Raw genomic sequence first — 17,134 nt, forward strand, 5'->3', positions numbered from 1 at the left:
GAGAGAGAGAGGAAGGGAAGCAGGCTTTCCGCCGAGCAGAGAGCCCGATGCGGGGCTCGATTCCAGGACCCTGGGATCGTGACCAAGCCGAAGGCAGAGGCCCCAACCCACTGAGCCACCCAGGCGCCCCCTATAACTACTTTTTATATTTAAAATAAAAGTCCTCAAGACCTAAATACTATATTAGATTTTGGGTGAAAATAAGTGATAATCCTTAAATTTAATACAATATTATAACATGAATAGTTAAAAAATAATTTGACACAGCTATATAATTCAAAAATAAATAGTCATCATACATACGTACATCAAGTTTTATTTGCTTTTAAATAATACAGACAGAACAAATATGTTATTCAAAATAGCAAATTTTCTTGAATTTTACAGAAGAGAAACTGAATTGAAATTGTAGGAATTGCTGAACTTCAGATAAATGTTTCTTCAAAACAAGAGATATTAGTTCCTAAAAGATTCCTCTAAAGTTAAAAAAAAGATTAAGAACATTAAGCCATTGGGTTATTACATTTTTAAAAAACTACATGCTTCTTAATGGACATATGTTTACATTTACAGAGAGTAAACTTAGTCTCCTGTCTCATAAAACTCCTAAGACACCACTAATCTCTAAACTAAGCAAAACAATAAAAGCCATTTTTCATATTAAAAAACTTTAAAACCTAAATCTACCTTAACATTACCTTCCAAGGCAACTTAATAGGAATGGTTAATCTGAAAACAAAATGTTGTACAAATCACTTTCCAGAAAAGAAATAAATTACGGGATTATACTTATATCTAGTAGTATCAACTAAAACATCACATGATGGCACACAGATTCAGAGTACCAGCCGGTCCTCCCCACCCTCCTGAATTACCTGACCCATGGGACTTTGGCTTTGTTGTTTCAGAAAGCACTGTTTCTTACATTCCATCAACTGCTCAAAATCACGCCACATTTTCGCTTGTTTCATATTCGGACCATGACTTTCTCGTACAGCTTTTTGTTTTTCTCGGAGTTTCTACCATTAAAAAAAAAAAAATCAAGCATGATTAAATCTCAGTTGCAGGGATTTACTTCTATTGCTATCATCAGAAGAACATGGTCTGCTTTTTGTACATCTGATGAGTAACAGTTAACTAAACCAGTTCTTCTGAGATGTATGAAAGCTAAGATGATAAAAGTTAAATTGATGAAAGATGCAGGAAGCCTGAAGTTAAAAAGAATAGAAAAATATAAAAGAAAGGGAGGGGGAAAAGAAAGGGAATCAGGAAAATGGAACAGTATCATGGTATGGGAAAAAGAATGCAGATTTTGCAGTCAGAAGACTTTTGTTTCAAACTTGGCTTTGTCACGAGTTGTAAGGCAATTTCTCTGGACCGCACTTCTCTCAATTGTCAAGGGTAATAAAAGGGGATAATTATACAAAATTATCTGCCTTATGAGATTATTGTAATTAGTTTTAAAGATTTAATTTATTTATTTGAGAGAGAACATGAGCAAGAGAGTGATGGAAAGCCTGAGCGGGGGGGTAAGGCAGAAGGAGAAGCAGACTCCCTGCTGAGTCCGGCACCTGACTCAGGGCTCCATCCCAGGACCCGGGGATCATGACCTGAGCTGAAGGCAGCTGCTTAACCGACTGAGCCACCCAGGGGCCCCATAGGTTTTTTTTTTTTTACAGGACACAATAGATCTGGAAATACTTGATAAACTACCATATGTTATATATTGTTATTATTATTAAATAGCATATTCTTTCCTGAATCTGTGTGTGCACTATGTGCACCCAAATAAATCAAATTGTATGCATATATTCTTCAGGAAGACGGTTTTGTGATTTTAAGTACACTATTAAATAAGTCATATCCTTATCAGAGTTGTTCTTTTTTTTTTTTTAAAGAGTTTATTTATTTATTTGACAGACAGAAATCACAGTAGGCAGAGAGAGAGAGGAGGAAGCAGGCTCCCCACAGAGCAGAGAGCCCGATGTGGGGTTATCCCCAGGATAACCCAGGAGTCTGGGTTCATGACCTGAGCCTACTGAGCCACCCAGGTGCCCCGAGTTGTTCTTATTTTTAATTATTTTTTAAGTAGGCTCCATGCCCAGCATGAGGCTTGAACTCACAACCCTGAGATTAAGAGTCTCATGCTCTACCAACCAAGTCAGCCAGGTGCCCCCAGAATTATTTTTGTTACTAATAGCCTATGTGATTCCATCTGTCAAAACTGTTCTACTCACAAACTCTAAAATTATAAACAGGAATAAGAAAATGTTTCACTGAATTATAAAAATATACTTTGGTCTTGTATTAGGGCAAATTCAGAAAGGGTGACTGAAAAGAGGCACAGCAGAAAGTCAGAGACAATGAGAGGAAGGAAGAAAGAGGGAAAGGAAGACAGGTGGGTAGTCAGGGGAAAACAAAGATGATGAGAGTACACACATCAGGAAACACAGTGTGACAGAAATGTACACAGTGACACTGAGTGTGAGAAATCACCAAGGACAGAAAAATAAGCAAAGACACGGAAGCAGGTCACACAGAAATGTCCCCATCCTTTCCTCTATCGTATATGGTTCATCTAATAGTTGATCTAAGGACACAGATGAGAAGGCTCGCCCTTGGTACTTGCCCAAATAAGAGGCTAAACTAAGCTTAGGACCGGATTCAAAACTGCCCTCCTCAGCTATGGCTAATGAAAGCAAAGTTAATAGCAAATAGCAACAGGAAACAAAGCAGAATTAAGAAAATACGGGTGCCTGGGTGGCTCAGTAGGCTAAGCCTCTGCTTTCGGCTCAGGTCATGATCCAAGGGTCCTGGGATCGAGCCCCACATTGGGCTCTCTGCTCAGCGGGGAGCCTCCTTCCCCCCCCCCCCCGACTGCCTCTCTGCCTACTTGTGATCTCTGTCTGTCAAATAAATAAATAAAATCTTTAAAAAAATAGAATTTAGGGGTGACTGGTGGCTCAGTCAATTAAGTGCTTGCCTTCAGCCCAGGTCATGATCCCCTACTGATCCTGGGTCCTAGGATCGAGCCCCCATGTAGGGGCTCCCTGCTCATCAGGGAGTCTGCTTCTGCCCCTTCCCCTTGCTTGTGCTTGTGCCCGGGCTCTCTTTCTTTCAAAAACAAATAAAATATTAAACAAAAAGAAAATAGAATTTAAATGTAACTAGCAAAGTTTTGACACAATACCTGGAATGCAAATACATCTATTTAAGTCTATGTTACAAAAAAACAAAAGAGTGAGAAAGGCAAACCAAGAAACAGACTTTGAACTGTAGAGAACACACTGATGGTTACCAGAAGGGAGGGGGGTGGGAGGATGGGCTGAGTAGGTGACGTGACGGGGAGTAAGGAGGGCACTTGTGAAGAGCACTGGGTGTTGTATGGAAGTGTTGAATCACTACTGTCCACCTGAAACTAATACTACACCATATGTTAACTAACTGGAATTTAAACAAAAACTTAAAAACAAGGACGCCTGGGTGGCTCAATTGGTTAAGCGTCTGCCTTCAGCTCAGGTCATGATCCCAGGCTTCTGGGAGCATTGGGATCCCTGCTCAGCGGGAAGCCTGCTTCTCCCTCTTCCTCTCCATTTCTCACTGCTTGTGCTCCCTCTCTCTCAGAGTCTCTCTCTGTCAAATAAGTAAAATCTTAAAAAAAAAAACCTTAAAAATAAATTATCTTAAAACAAACATTTTTAATCTTCATGAACTAAAACAAAGGTAGTAAGACAGATCCAGAATTTTAAGAGTTCTTAGAATGATTTTTTTTTTTTTAAGGAGAATTTTTTTTTTTTAAAGATTTTATGTATTTATTTGACAGAGAGAGATCATAAGTGGGCAAAGAGGCAGGCAGAGAGAGTGAGAGGGAAGCAGGCTCCCTGCCGAGCAGAGAGCCTGATGTGGGACTCAATCCTAGGACCCTGAGATCATGACCTGAGCCGAAGGCAGCGGCTTAAACCACTGAGCCACCCAGGCGCCCCCTTAGAATGATTTTAAGATTAAAGTACTACTTAACTATAAATTTTCTTATATTATTGGAATAATTTCCTTGTCAAAAATCCTAACAACCTATAAGTTATTTAAAGAAACTGAAGACTGTATGTGGGCACCGTCTGTGTCAGAAATATTGAATTTAATATGCTTCATAACCATGTGTGTTTGAAACCTTTAACTTTTGAATACAACCGCCTTAGTATATAATTTATTTTTAATGTTACTGTGACTTGATACAGATTTATTTTGTTGATAGTTAGAATGTAGAAGAATACTTGTCACAGATTTCAGGGTTCTTTAAAGGGGAGGTGATATAGTGGGGGGGGGTAATTATAATTTTCAGCACAGTATTCCACAGTACTTAGTAAAGCAAATTCTAGTGTATGGTAGTGTGAATTGCAGCACTATAGGTTGGTGTAATTCCAGAAACCAGGTTGGCCTGAGGAGGGCTGTGGATGTCCAGTCTATGCTGTTTGGAAGACTTAGGCTATCATTACTTTTAAAGGCTAGGTTTGGTGTTTTCCTTAAAAATTTAGATCTCTATCTCACTGGTATGTGGAATTAAACAAAACGGCGGATCATAGGGGAAGAGAGGAAAAAATAAAATATGAAACCAGAGAGGGAGACAAACCATAAGAGACACCCCCCCCATAAGAGACTCATAATCATGGGAAACAAACTGAGGGTTGCTGGAGGGGAGTGGTAGGGGGATGGGGTAATTGGATGTTGAACATTAAGGAGGGCACATGATGTAACGAGCACTGAATGATTATATAAGACTGATGAATCACTGACCTCCACCTCTGAAACCAATAATACACTATATGTTAATTGATTTTAATTTTTAAAAATGAAAAAAAATGAAAGAGCATTTGGAAAGAAAAAAAAGTAGATCTACTCTAGCAATGAGAGGGTTGAGGAACTTTGTTTCTTAAATGATACAGACTGACGATTGGGGGATGAGCTGATCAATGTCTCCTTTTGCTGAAATATACTTGTCAGAGTACTGCTACCTTTTTGCAAAGACCCTGCAATAAAACACCACCCTGGAAGGTGAAAGAATAAACTTTATTTAGATATAGCAACTACATTTGGGTCTTTAAAAGGATTCAGATTTGATAAATATTTCTCTACACAAAGTATCCATCCACATACTTTTCAAAATAGAGAAATGTTTTCATATGAAAAAATACATTACCTAACATATGAAATGTTTAGAGGAAAGCAAATTATTGACAATCATACTAAATCCTAAACCCCAAAAATCTCTATGCTTACACTTGATTCAAATATATGTTTTTAAGCATGAACTTATTTCCTTTTTTCCTTTTGAGTATGGCACGTCATCCCATAAAGGAAAGAGGGTGCACAGAACACACAATTTCTCTGCTAGAATGGAGGAAATCAGCTTTAAGGTTTCCTTTCATTTTTTTAAGATTTTACTTATTTATTTATTTATCGACTTACTTATTTGAGAGAGAGTGAGGGAGAGAGAGCACAAGGAAGTGGAAGGGCAGAGGGAGGGGGGAAGAGTAGGCTCTCTGCTGAGCAGGGAGCCCAATGTGGGTCTTGATCCCAGTACAATGGGATCATGACCTGACCTGAAGGCAGATAGTTAACTGACTGGTCATGAGTGTAATTACTGAAGTTGGGTGATTACTATACATGAATTCATTACATCATTTACTTATATAAGTTTGAAATTTTCTATACTAAATGTCTTTATACATTATTTAGTGGTTTTGTTTTTTTTAAGATTTTATTTATTTGACAGAGAGAAATCACAAGTAGACAGAGAGGCAGGCAGAGAGAGAGAGAGGGAAGCAGGCTCGCTGCCGAGCAGAGAGCCCGATGCGGAACTCGATCCCAGGACCCTGAGATCATGACCTGAGCTGAAGGCAGCGGCTTAACCCACTGAGCCACCCAGGCGCCCCTATACATTATTTAGTTTTTAAGAGTCTTTTTCAAAACACTTTATGAAAGTGTACTTACTTAATAATGATGCCATTGTTGGGCACCTGCTCAGCAGGGAGTCTGCTTCTCCCTCTCCCTCTCCTCCTGCTCGTATTCTCTCCCTCACTCTCTCAAAATAGTAAATAAAATCTTTGAAAAAAAAAAAGTCATGCCACTGTTTTCCATACAATTTTTTCCCTGAAGTTTAACTTTAGAATATTACTTACAGATTTATGGGAGCTTTTGTAGCACGTATGTAAAAGCATACATACAAGTTTTTAATAATAATTCAAATTAGAAAATGTAGATAAAGGGGCTCTTGGGTGGCGCAGTTGGTTGAGCAACTGACTCTTAGTTTTGCTCAGGCGGTGATCTCAGGGTCATGTGATTGAGCCCCACATCAGGCTCTGTACTCAGCGTAGAGTCTGTTTTAAGATTCTTTCTCCCTCTCTCACTGTGCCTTCCCCCCAAAAAAATAAAATTTATAAAAAAAAAAAAAGAAAAGGAGGAGTGTCTGGGTGGTTGGTTGGGCATCCAACTGTTGATTTCAACTCAAGTTGTGATCTCAGGGTTATGAGCTTCAGCCCCACATTGGGCTCCATGCTGAATGTGGAGCATGCTTAAAATTCTCTCTCTCTCTCCCTCTCCCTCTGACCCCCACCATTTGCACTCTCTCTCAAAAAACATTTTTAAAAAAAGAAAATGTAAATAAGGACACTGGCCCTGAGTTGTTGATAAATACGGATCTTTAAAAAAAAAAACAACAATGACAGAACTGGTGTCTTTAAAATGACTGTCCAAATGTGTTGCTTTATGAAGCCAATTAAAATAATCAGTGAATTGGGTCACTTAAGCCCTGATGGGCAAGGCCTTTACTATCTGCCACCTCTTCTACTAGGAATGGCTCAGAGAACTGAGAAAATTAGATTAATCACATATGCCTGCTTTTGTAAGACTGGCAGGGAAGGAGCTGAATATGAAAAGGAAGATTTTTTGATTATTTGTGTTAAATGAATCAATGCTAGTAAAGGTCATGGAACAGTGTCCAGTTCATAGTAATGAGTTTTATGGTTATTAAATAAACTAACTTATACTTATCTAATAAAGAGATACCTGAGAATTATCTGAGAACTTGTAGTTCATTAATTGTGGCAGTTTTGTTTCTTATTCAGAAACTTCTCATAAACTCCTCCCTAAACAAAACTAGATTTTTCTCCAAAATCCACGTCCCTTCACTTTTATATGCACACACACATAAATTTCTAAAGAATAGTCTTCATTTTTGCAAGAGATTAAGATCCAATTTCCCTTTGAAAACTGTACTATAACCTTTTTAAAAGAATGACAATGTCAAAACCACATACTGAATGCCTGAATAGACACAATTAAAAAAAATAAATAATACATTCTTACCTTTCCAAGGTTTTCCTGTTCAGCAATATTTTTTGTATACTGCTCCCTAGGGGATCAACATAATGATTTCGTTTCAATTTATCTCAGTTGATTTGGTCATACAACTAAATTATAAATTAACTTATCGATCTAAATATATTAGACAATATAGATAGTTTAGAGTACTGGAATCAGAATGAAAATCATTACACTCTCTTTCCCGATCTTTAGTCAGTTCTTCTAGTAAATAGCAATTTTATGGGGAAAAACCCACAAACCACTGCATAAGAAATTAAGAGAATTAAAATGTTAAGGACTATTTCTGGTTAATTTACATTTAAAACAATGGTAACATATTTTTGCTTAAGCCACATTTTTTAAATTATTTTTTAAAGTTTTAATTTATTTAGGTAGTCTCATCACCCAATGTGGGGCTCAAACTCACAACTCAGAGATCAAGAGTTACATGCTTTTCTGAGTATGCCAGCCAGGCACCCTAGTCACACTTTATTTTTGAAGAGGTTTGTAGAAAGGAGAAAAGATAAACATTTTAAATAAACATTAAATAACATATTATCCTGCAATGTTACTTCTAGGCAGTCATTCTAAAGAAAAACTCTCAGAACTTCAGATAAATGTAAAGACTATTTACTTCACCATTGCTTTTAACAGTGAAGATCTGCAAAGTTAGATGTCAATAGATGGGGAAATATTTAAATAAATTATGGTACATCCATTCAAAGGAATAATACAGAGTTGTAAAAAGAAGGGGGTAGATCTATAAATACTGAAATAGAATTAAAAAAAATTTTTTTTAAAGATTTTTATTTATTTGACAGACAGAACACAAGTAGGCAGAGAGGCAGGAAGAGACAGAGGAGAAAGCAGGCTCCCTGCCAAGCAGAGAGCCCGGCTCCGGGCTTGATCCCAGAACCCTGGGATCAGGGCCCAAGCCAAGGCAGAGGCTTTAACCCACTGAGCCACCCAGGCGCCCTGAAATAGAATTTTAGACATATTAATTAAGAGAAAAACTGTATATGTAGTTTAACCTGATTTTTGTATGGACACACACGTAAAATTTTCCCATGCACTTGTTAACACACACACATGCAAATGCACGGGAAAAGAATATGAGTAATTATACACCAAAATATTTTTATTTATTTTTATTTTAAAAAATATTTTATTTACTTGAGAGAGATACAGAGTGCATGTGGGGGTAGTAGCAGACAGAGAGGGACGAGAAGACTCTCTGCTGAGCATGAAGCCCTGCGTGGGGCTCGATCTCACAACCCTGAGATCATGACCTGAGCCAAAATCGAGAGTTGGATGCTCAACTGACTGAACCACCCAGGTGCTCCTACATGAAAATATTAACAATAGGCATTTCTGAGGCATGGAATGTGGGCAACATTCAGTTTTTGTGTACTATACTTCATAATGGTTACTATTGTTTTTATAAGCATTTCTTTCATAAACTAAAAAACCTGTAATTTTCAAATAAAAATTAAAAAAACAAATAACATTGCACTGTATTTAAACAAAAGTATAATTATACATATATATTATATTTTATGATTTTAAAAAATTTTTTAAGTAGTCTCCACACACAATGTAGGGCTGAAACCTATAACTCCAAGATCAAGACTCATGCACTCTACTAACTGAGCCAGCCAGGCACCCCAAAAATATAATTATATTGTAATACTCCACAAAACAAAAAGTGATATATAAAGTGTTAAGGACAAAGATCGAAGCATGAGGACAAAGGAACCAATGACAAGATAAAAGAGACTTCAGACCTCAAATCTAGACAGAAAAAGACAGTGTTTCTGTATAAAGCTACATTGTAGTAAGTAAGAAGTTAAATAACACATAACTGGAAATCTAAGAACTCATAAACCACAAAGAGAAATTCCAGCAGCTTAAATGAAGGAAGATCTGCATTCATGTAAAAAGAGAGGTAAACGTGACTAGACTGGAGCGATACAGGAATCAAAAGTACTCCTAGTCCTTGGGATGCCTGAGTGGCTCAGTTGGTTAAGTGCCTGACTCTTCGTTTTGGCTGAAGTCATTACCTCGGGGTCCTGGGATCCAGCACTGCAAGGGACCTGGTGCTCAGTGTGGAGTCTGCTTGAGACTTTCTCTCCCTCTCCCCCTCTCCCTGCCCCACTCTCTCTCATATAAGTCAATAAATATTAAAAAAAAAAAAAAAAGTACTCAAAGTCCTTATAGAGCTGAATTGAAGGCAGAATTTGGACATGGAAATGAGGGTGGAAGAGAATAAATACAATCTTGATGAAACTTTATTTTGACTTTAAAATTTATGAGGCACTAAGTCAACCTGTTTAACTTTATAGCTCTCCAGTGAAAAATAGCTAGGAGAATATAAACGATACATTCTTAAAAAAAATAAGTTTGGATAGATGTATGTATGTATATATGTATGTATGTATTGGAGGGGGGGGTGGGGAAGAGAGAGAGACTCTTAAGCAGGCTCCTGGGGCTTGATCTCACAACCCTGAGATCATGACCTGAGCCAAAATCAAGAGTCGGCGGCTTAACTCATTGAGCAACCCAGACACCCCAAGTTTGAATAGCTTTAAATAATTCACTTATTACCCTAGAACTGAGAAATGTCCAAACTGTTTTAGAATTTCCACCTATATTTATTGGTTGTTTTTTTTTTTTTTATATTTTATTTATTTGACAGAGAAATCACAACTAGGCAGAGAGGCAGGCAGAGAGGCAGGCAGAGGAGGGGAGGAAGCAGGCTCCCCGCGGAGCAGAGAGCCCGATGCAGGGCTCGATCCCAGGACCCTGGGACCATGACCTGAGCCGAAGGCAGAGGCTTTAACCCACTGAGCCACCCAGGCGCCCCTTTATTGGGTTTTTTAAAAAGATTTTTACTTATTTGACAGACAGATCACAAGTAGGCAGCAAGGCAGGCAGAAAGGGTGGGGGAAAGCAGGCTCCCTGCTGAGCAGAGAGCCCGATGCGGGGCTCAATCTCAGGACCTCGAGATCATGACCTGAGCAGAAGGCAGAGGCTTAACCCACTGAGCTACCCAGGCGCCCTAGAATTTCCATCTATATTTAATCAAGACATCTTAAGGCTCATGTTCTTTTACCATATAACACTAATGTGTAATTTTAAAATTTATTTGATGAATTATTCAAGAAATAATTATGGAGCACCTGTTATGTACCAACCATGCCCTGGGGTTTCAGGAAGAAAACAAGACAGAGTCCTTGTCCTCCAGGAGTTCATACTATATAATTTCCAAAACACTGCTACATGCATTATATTTAACTTGATCTTTGGTGGTATAAATTGTTTTCCTTATTTTATAAGTGAAGAAATCATTTTCCCAAGGTCACAAAACTCAGAATTGGAAAAAACAGGCTAGAAAGAAATTTTATGAGTCCCTCTTTAGTACATCAAAATAAAACATCTTGCCTCTTTAAATAAAAATTTGTAATCTTTCAAAGCCATGCTAATTCCTTAGACCACTGATCTTACTTGAAAGTATCATAAAAGTAGAAAATGGGAAAATAATAAAAATATTGTGACTATAATAATAATAATAATATTTTAAATATGTATCAATGAATTTAGAGTACAATTAACTCCATTTTATTCATAATATTCCTAGGTACTACTCTAGCCAGGGAAAAATATTTTTTCTATAGGAAAACAAAGGAATGGTAAAGGTTTATGGTAATTTTTAAAATGATGAAAAAGAGTATCTGCCCAGAAAACCAATAGTTCAGGGGCAATATTACCTTCTTTACTACTTATACTGTAACTTTGGAAGAAATGGATATTAATTTCTACAACTTTTTTTTAAGGATGAATATAATTCTCACATTTGTAAAATATTACCACTGACCATACAGAATTATTTGAGCAAAGGTTATATTCAATGAAAGAATGTGAATAAGTACATTTAATATGTTTAATATGTCAGAGTAGCAGAAGAAAAATTGTTCTATTTATAGGACATGTTCAGTCTGGCTTGCATTCCAGTGCATTATATATTTAAAAAATTAGACTCTGCAACATTCCATTTATTAGATTTCCTTTTTGTAACATTAATGTAAATGCCACTAAAAATCTCAAGTACAATCTAGAATAAATGTGAATCTTTATTTTGAGTTCTTACTGGATCGTAAAAGTGAAACGTCTGAATTGTGGTAAGGGGCAAAGAAAGCTTTTATTCAATTACTGCATTATGTCGCAGCTAGCAATTCAAACATAAACACATTTTTTTTTCAGGCAGGATTTGATTTATTACTGTATGCTATAAGCTTGGATTACCAAAAAAAATCACCATATAAGGACTGGTGGTATTACACACCCTTCCTTGTTTTGAAGGCTGGCACACTGCAAATACACAGCTTCTGGCTGGAACACACTCACACATGACACAATGAGCAGGCAGATGACTAGAGTCCAGTCCATGTGGGACTTTAAAAATAGACCAATCTTAGTTCTTATAAAAAAGGAACCAGGGGCGCCTGGGTGGCTCAGTGGTTTAAGTCTTTGCCTTTGGCTCAGGTCATGATCTCAGGGTCCTGGGATCGAGCCCCACATCGGGCTCTCTGCTCAGTGGGGAGCCTGCCTCTCTGCCTACTTGTGACCTCTCTCTCTGTCAAATAAATAAATAAAATATTTAAAAAAAAAAAGGAACCATGAAATTATATGTATTCCTGGGGAGGGGAGAATGGGGAGTTACTGTTTAATGATTACAAGAGTTTCTCTTTGGAGTGAGGAAAAAGAGTTGGTATTATATATACTAGTGATTGCTGCACTACACTGTGAATGTAATCAACTCAACTGAATTATACACTTAAAACTGGTAAAAATGGGGGTGCCTGGGTGGCTCAGTGGTTTAAGCCTCTGCCTTCGGCTCAGGTCATGATCTCCGGGTCCTGGGATCGAGCCCCGCATCAGGCTCTCTGCTCAGTGGGGAGCCTGTTTCTCCCTCTCTCTCTGCCTGCCTCTCTGCCTACTTGTGACCTCTCTCTCTGTCAAATAAAAAAAAAAACAAAAAACTGGTAAAAATGGCAAATTTTATGTTATATGGGGTTTTTAATGCCATGATTAAAAAAAAAAAAAAGTAAGCAAGCCAGCAAGAAAATTATGTGTATTCCTACTTAGTTAGCAGGGCTGGACTATCCGGAAGATGTTTAACAAGATTTAATCCTAAGTAATATCTTAGTATCTGCTTATTTAAGTACTTGCAATCTTAATAGTTTAGTAACTCCATTTTGTTTATAAAACTTCTAAAAGTGACAGTCATAAAACAATGAAATCTTGCCATTTGCAACAACGTAGATGGAGGTGGAGAGTATAACATTAAGTGAAATAAGCCAGTCAGAGAAAGACAAATATCATTTGATTTCACTCATATGTGGAATTTAAGAAACAAATGAACAAAGGGCAAAAAAAGAGAGAGAGACAAATCAAGAAACAGACTCTTAACTATAAAGAACACATGGACGGTTACCATAGGGGAAGCAGGTGGGGGGATGGGCGAAATAGGTAATGGGGATTAAGAGTATACCTATCATGACGAGCACTGAGTAATGTATAAAATTGTTGAATCACTGGATTGTATACCTGAAACTAATAGAACACTGTATATTAACTATTCCGGAATTTAAATTAAAAATTTAGTAAAAAAAACTTCTATACGTGAAAACATGAAGTAACTCAATATAGATACAACAAAATTACTTGCCTAATTGCCTTTCTTTTCTCTTGCTGATCAGAAGAGACATAGGCCTTCATCTCATCGGTAGCTCGACGAAGCTGTATTTCTAGGTTCTAAGTGGAAAGACCAAGTTTTTGGTTAAGTCCTTGATACAGAAAGATCTCAGAAAGTTTATGGTCCATCTTCTTTGTTTTACCTTAATCATACAATTTGTGTAATGGTATCTACTTTCTTCTTGAAGACATTCTTCACGGAGTCCCCTGACTTCCTGCAATATATAATTTTAAATGGGCAACATTAAAAGAATAATAATCAAACACAGAGAGGATGACTTTAAATGTGCAACAAAACACCATCAGTGTAATTTCTTCGTGATTACAACTTTGTTTACCGTAACAGACTAGATTGCAATCTTTTCTAGAGACTATTCATATCACTCTAAAACATACAGATTCAGTTAGTCACTTATTAAGTACCTTCTGCATGCCCAGCTCTGTGCTAGGTGCTGGGGACACAGCAGTGAACAAGACTACAGATTCCTGCTCTCATTCAAGTAGAGAAAACAGACATAAACAAGGAGACAGGTAATGAAGGCAGTTTCAGATGGGTATAAATACTATGAAGAAAAGTCAGCTGTAGAAAGTGACAGGGTGACCAAATGGGTAACATCAGATAGGGTGATCAGAGAAGACATCTAGGAGGAAGTAATGTTTAGGCTACCTGATGATGAAAAGGAGAGATTCAAGGCAAAGAGTTGGAAGCAGAATGTCCTAGAGGGAGAAGAGCACAAATAAAAGCTAGGAGATGAAAACAAGCTTGGCCTGTTTGATGTGCAAGAAGGTGGCCAGCGTGGCTGCGGCCCGGTGGATGAGGAGCAGAGCACATGGACATGAAGTTCAGGAGGCAGGTGGGCTTTGTAGACCATAGTTTGGAAGTTAGATTTTAAGTGCAATGGGAAGACAGTGAAGGGTGGCCCAAGTTTTCTAGAGGTTTCTTTGGCTCTCTGTGGAGGAAAAAAACCTCAGGAAGGTGAGGGTGGAGGTGGGACAGCAGGTCTGGGTTATTGTGGGAATCCAGGAGCTGCATGATGAGGGTATGGACTTTGGTGGGTGTGGTACAGAGAATTCAGTGTGTACGTATTGAGTCTGAAGAAATAAAAGATCTCTGGAGCTTAGGAGACTGGCTAAAGGGATGAGGATCCAGATTTGGGAAACTTTTGATGTTGATGTAATGAAAACATTCATGCACAGGCAGTTTATGCTAAATTGTTAAAATAAAAACCATCTTCTTACCTGTTCTAATTTGGATCGATTGCTTTCGAGGCCTGCTGCACAGCTATCATACTGGGATTTCTTTTCATCACACTCCTGGGTTAGTTCCTAGTATGAAAGGATAAATGACTGAATAAGTGAAAAACAAAGGCCGAAAATGTGGCTCTGAAACAATGCATGCCCTTGTTGGTCTTGTAACTTAACTCTAAGCTTCTTGGCATACTTAAGAGTTATTTATACAACGATCAGACATTTGAGAATTATGACAGATGAAGGTGCTGATAAAAATAATAGCTACCATGTATTGAGCTGTGTGCCAGACTCTTTATTAGGAGCTGGGGATATAATGGTGAGCAAAACAGCCAAAATCCTTCCCCTAAAGTATGTTCAGACAAGTAAACAACTGTGATGGGCAAATGTTAAGTGTTATAGGAGAACGTGGGGCTCTCACAGGCCCTACCCCAGGCTTGGAGATCGGCAGGGACAGAGGAACTGATATCTAAGATTAGGGATGAAGGGTTAGTACAAGAGTTAGGGAGAAGGTGAACAAGGGAGGAGAATGTTCAGGAAAAAAGAACACAATGTATGACGTTTTGGGAGGCAGAAAGAAGAAGAATTTAGGATGAACAAGTAGTTTATTATACTGGAATATGTCTGGGAAGTGGGAGAAGACATTGAAGTCTTCGGCAGGGGCTGGGTCAGAAATTTGGAAACCATGGTAGGGCTTCTGAGCTTTACCTTTGGTAATAATTCAAACTCACCACAACCCCCTGAGGTGGGTATTAATATCCTGACACCATGCTGGGAGTAAGTTCATGGAGGCCAACTATCTTGCCAAAGATTATACTGTTGAAAAGGGGTGTCAGAATTTGAATTCAGGCTGTTTGAGTAGTTTCAAACTTTCTTCTACTATAATATTTTGGATTAGATAACTTGAAAATCTTCTATTAATACTTAGAAATGTTAAAAATATCTGCAAATGCTTGATAAGGTGGAGCAAACATCTTTTCAAATCCAGAGCTGAAATGAACTTCTCAAGGAAGTAAGAGCAATTACCAGGGCCAGAAACAAAGGATGATACCCTGAGCCTGCCCTTGGTGAAGGAAGCTGGGAGCTGGCAGTCTTGGTAATGGAGGGATTCTAATATTCAGGCAGGACAGAAGACAGAGTGGAAAGTTAGAACTGAGAACCCCATAGAATCCAAGCTATTTTTCAGCCTGAACGTAAAGGGTTAACACTAGGCCTGGACTGAAGCAAGCCAGCCTTAGAATGACCTTGGTTTCACATAGTAGTTTCCGTGGGAACTGGGAACCTGCGAGTTAACATAAATGGGTAGTGCTGTATGTGCTTCCTTTGCTGTGTGGGACTGCATCTGGTTTGGGGTGACAAGCACAGTAGAATAAAACTGGCAGGGGGCTCGCTGCAGAGAACATATACTGAAACTGGAACGATACAAGATTAGCATGGCTCCTGCACAAGGCTGACACGCAAATTCGTGAAGCATTCCATATTTAAAAAACAAAACGAAACTGGTGGGAGCTCTCTCCGGGGCCCAGACCTAGTTCGTGGTGACACGGTTGAATGTACTAAGGTCAGAATCATCGGTAAACATGGGCCCTGCTACCGTGCCTCCCTCAGGAAACCGGTGAAGATGGAAATAAGCCAATATGCCAAATACTTGCTCCTTCTGTGGCAAAACCAAGACAAAAAGGAAAGCATTGGGGATCTGGCACCATGGTTCCCGCAAGAAAACTGTAGTGGGTGGGACCGACAGCACCGCTTCTGGCCTCACAAGAGGGTCTGAAGGAATTCAAAGACAGGTAGAAGCTCCACCATTTGAAACACTGCTGGCCTATGATAAATGGTTTAATGATGCATCAAAATTTCTTTGGTTTGCTGTTAAATTTGTTAATTAGATGTTCTGATTTTCATTGCATTAATCTTGCTTTCTCAAAAGAGGCTTGGAAATGAAAATCCTTCTAATTTTTATTGGAAAAGGAAACTGATGGTAAAAAGGAGCTGTGACTTTTCTGTATCAAAGGGATGTACAGATACCTAAGGCTCTCATGGATGACAGTCATACACACCCTGAATGGGAGAAAGGGCAACAGAGGCTGTGGCTGCTGGGCCTCTCAATGACATGAAGACACCATAGTAGATGACAGCCTTTTTTTCGGTCTGTGAGTCTGAGGCTAAACTACTCAGTAAATGCACCTGTGCTGCTGCAGCGGCGCTGGAGGAAAGGGGCCTGTCCTCGGGCAGGTTTGGGTTTGACTTTACCCTTACCTACATGAACTGCTAAGCTGAGATATTAATTCAAAATTAGCTCTAAGCTTGTGATGTTCCTAAAACACCTGGCAGGGCCAATTGCAAAGCCACTCTGGAGGGACACACCCTCCATCCTAGCTGCTGGGATTCAAAAGACAAAACTGTACTGAAGATAAGCTTAGGATCCAAAAATATAAACATACATGGGAACAATCAATCTTTAGGAATGAAGATGAGAAGATCTAAAGAAAAAAAGAAAAAAAACCACCAGCAGGTCACCACTTCCAGGAACTTTGGATAGTAGAAATAAATAAATAAATATGCTTGAGGGGTGCCTGGGTGGCTCAGCGGGTTAAAGCCTCTGCCTTCGGCTCAGGTCATGATAGAGCCCCACATCGGGCTCCCTGCTCGGTGGGGAGCCTGCTTCCCCCCCAACCCTGCCTGCCTCTCTGCCTACTTGTGATCTCTCTCTCTCTCAAATCTCTCAAATGATTTGATCTCTCAAATAAATAAATAAAATCTTTAAGAAGACAAA

General features: G+C 38.7%; 1 protein-coding gene and 1 pseudogene across 3 annotated transcripts in view; one reads left to right on the forward strand and one right to left on the reverse strand.

Annotated features, from left to right (window-relative positions):
- Positions 1-318: 318 nt before the first annotated feature.
- IFT81 (intraflagellar transport 81) overlaps positions 319-17,134 on the reverse strand; it is a 90,992-nt gene continuing 74,176 nt past the window's right edge. For 2 of the 3 annotated variants that reach the window (XM_046025969.1, XM_046025968.1), the window contains exons 15-19: positions 14,353-14,439; positions 13,257-13,328; positions 13,088-13,173; positions 7,363-7,408; positions 319-1,019 (exon numbers count right to left, since the gene is read on the reverse strand). In XM_046025969.1, coding sequence (XP_045881925.1) covers positions 837-1,019; positions 7,363-7,408; positions 13,088-13,173; positions 13,257-13,328; positions 14,353-14,439 — 474 coding nt within the window. In that variant the 3' untranslated portion in view covers positions 319-836. The remainder of the gene's footprint in view (positions 1,020-7,362; positions 7,409-13,087; positions 13,174-13,256; positions 13,329-14,352; positions 14,440-17,134) is intronic. The other variant, XM_046025970.1, reaches the window with a different exon arrangement.
- LOC123954759 lies at positions 15,747-15,846 on the forward strand (annotated as a pseudogene).

This window comes from Meles meles, chromosome 12 (genome assembly GCF_922984935.1).
Source record: "Meles meles chromosome 12, mMelMel3.1 paternal haplotype, whole genome shotgun sequence".
NCBI lineage: Eukaryota > Metazoa > Chordata > Mammalia > Carnivora > Mustelidae > Meles > Meles meles.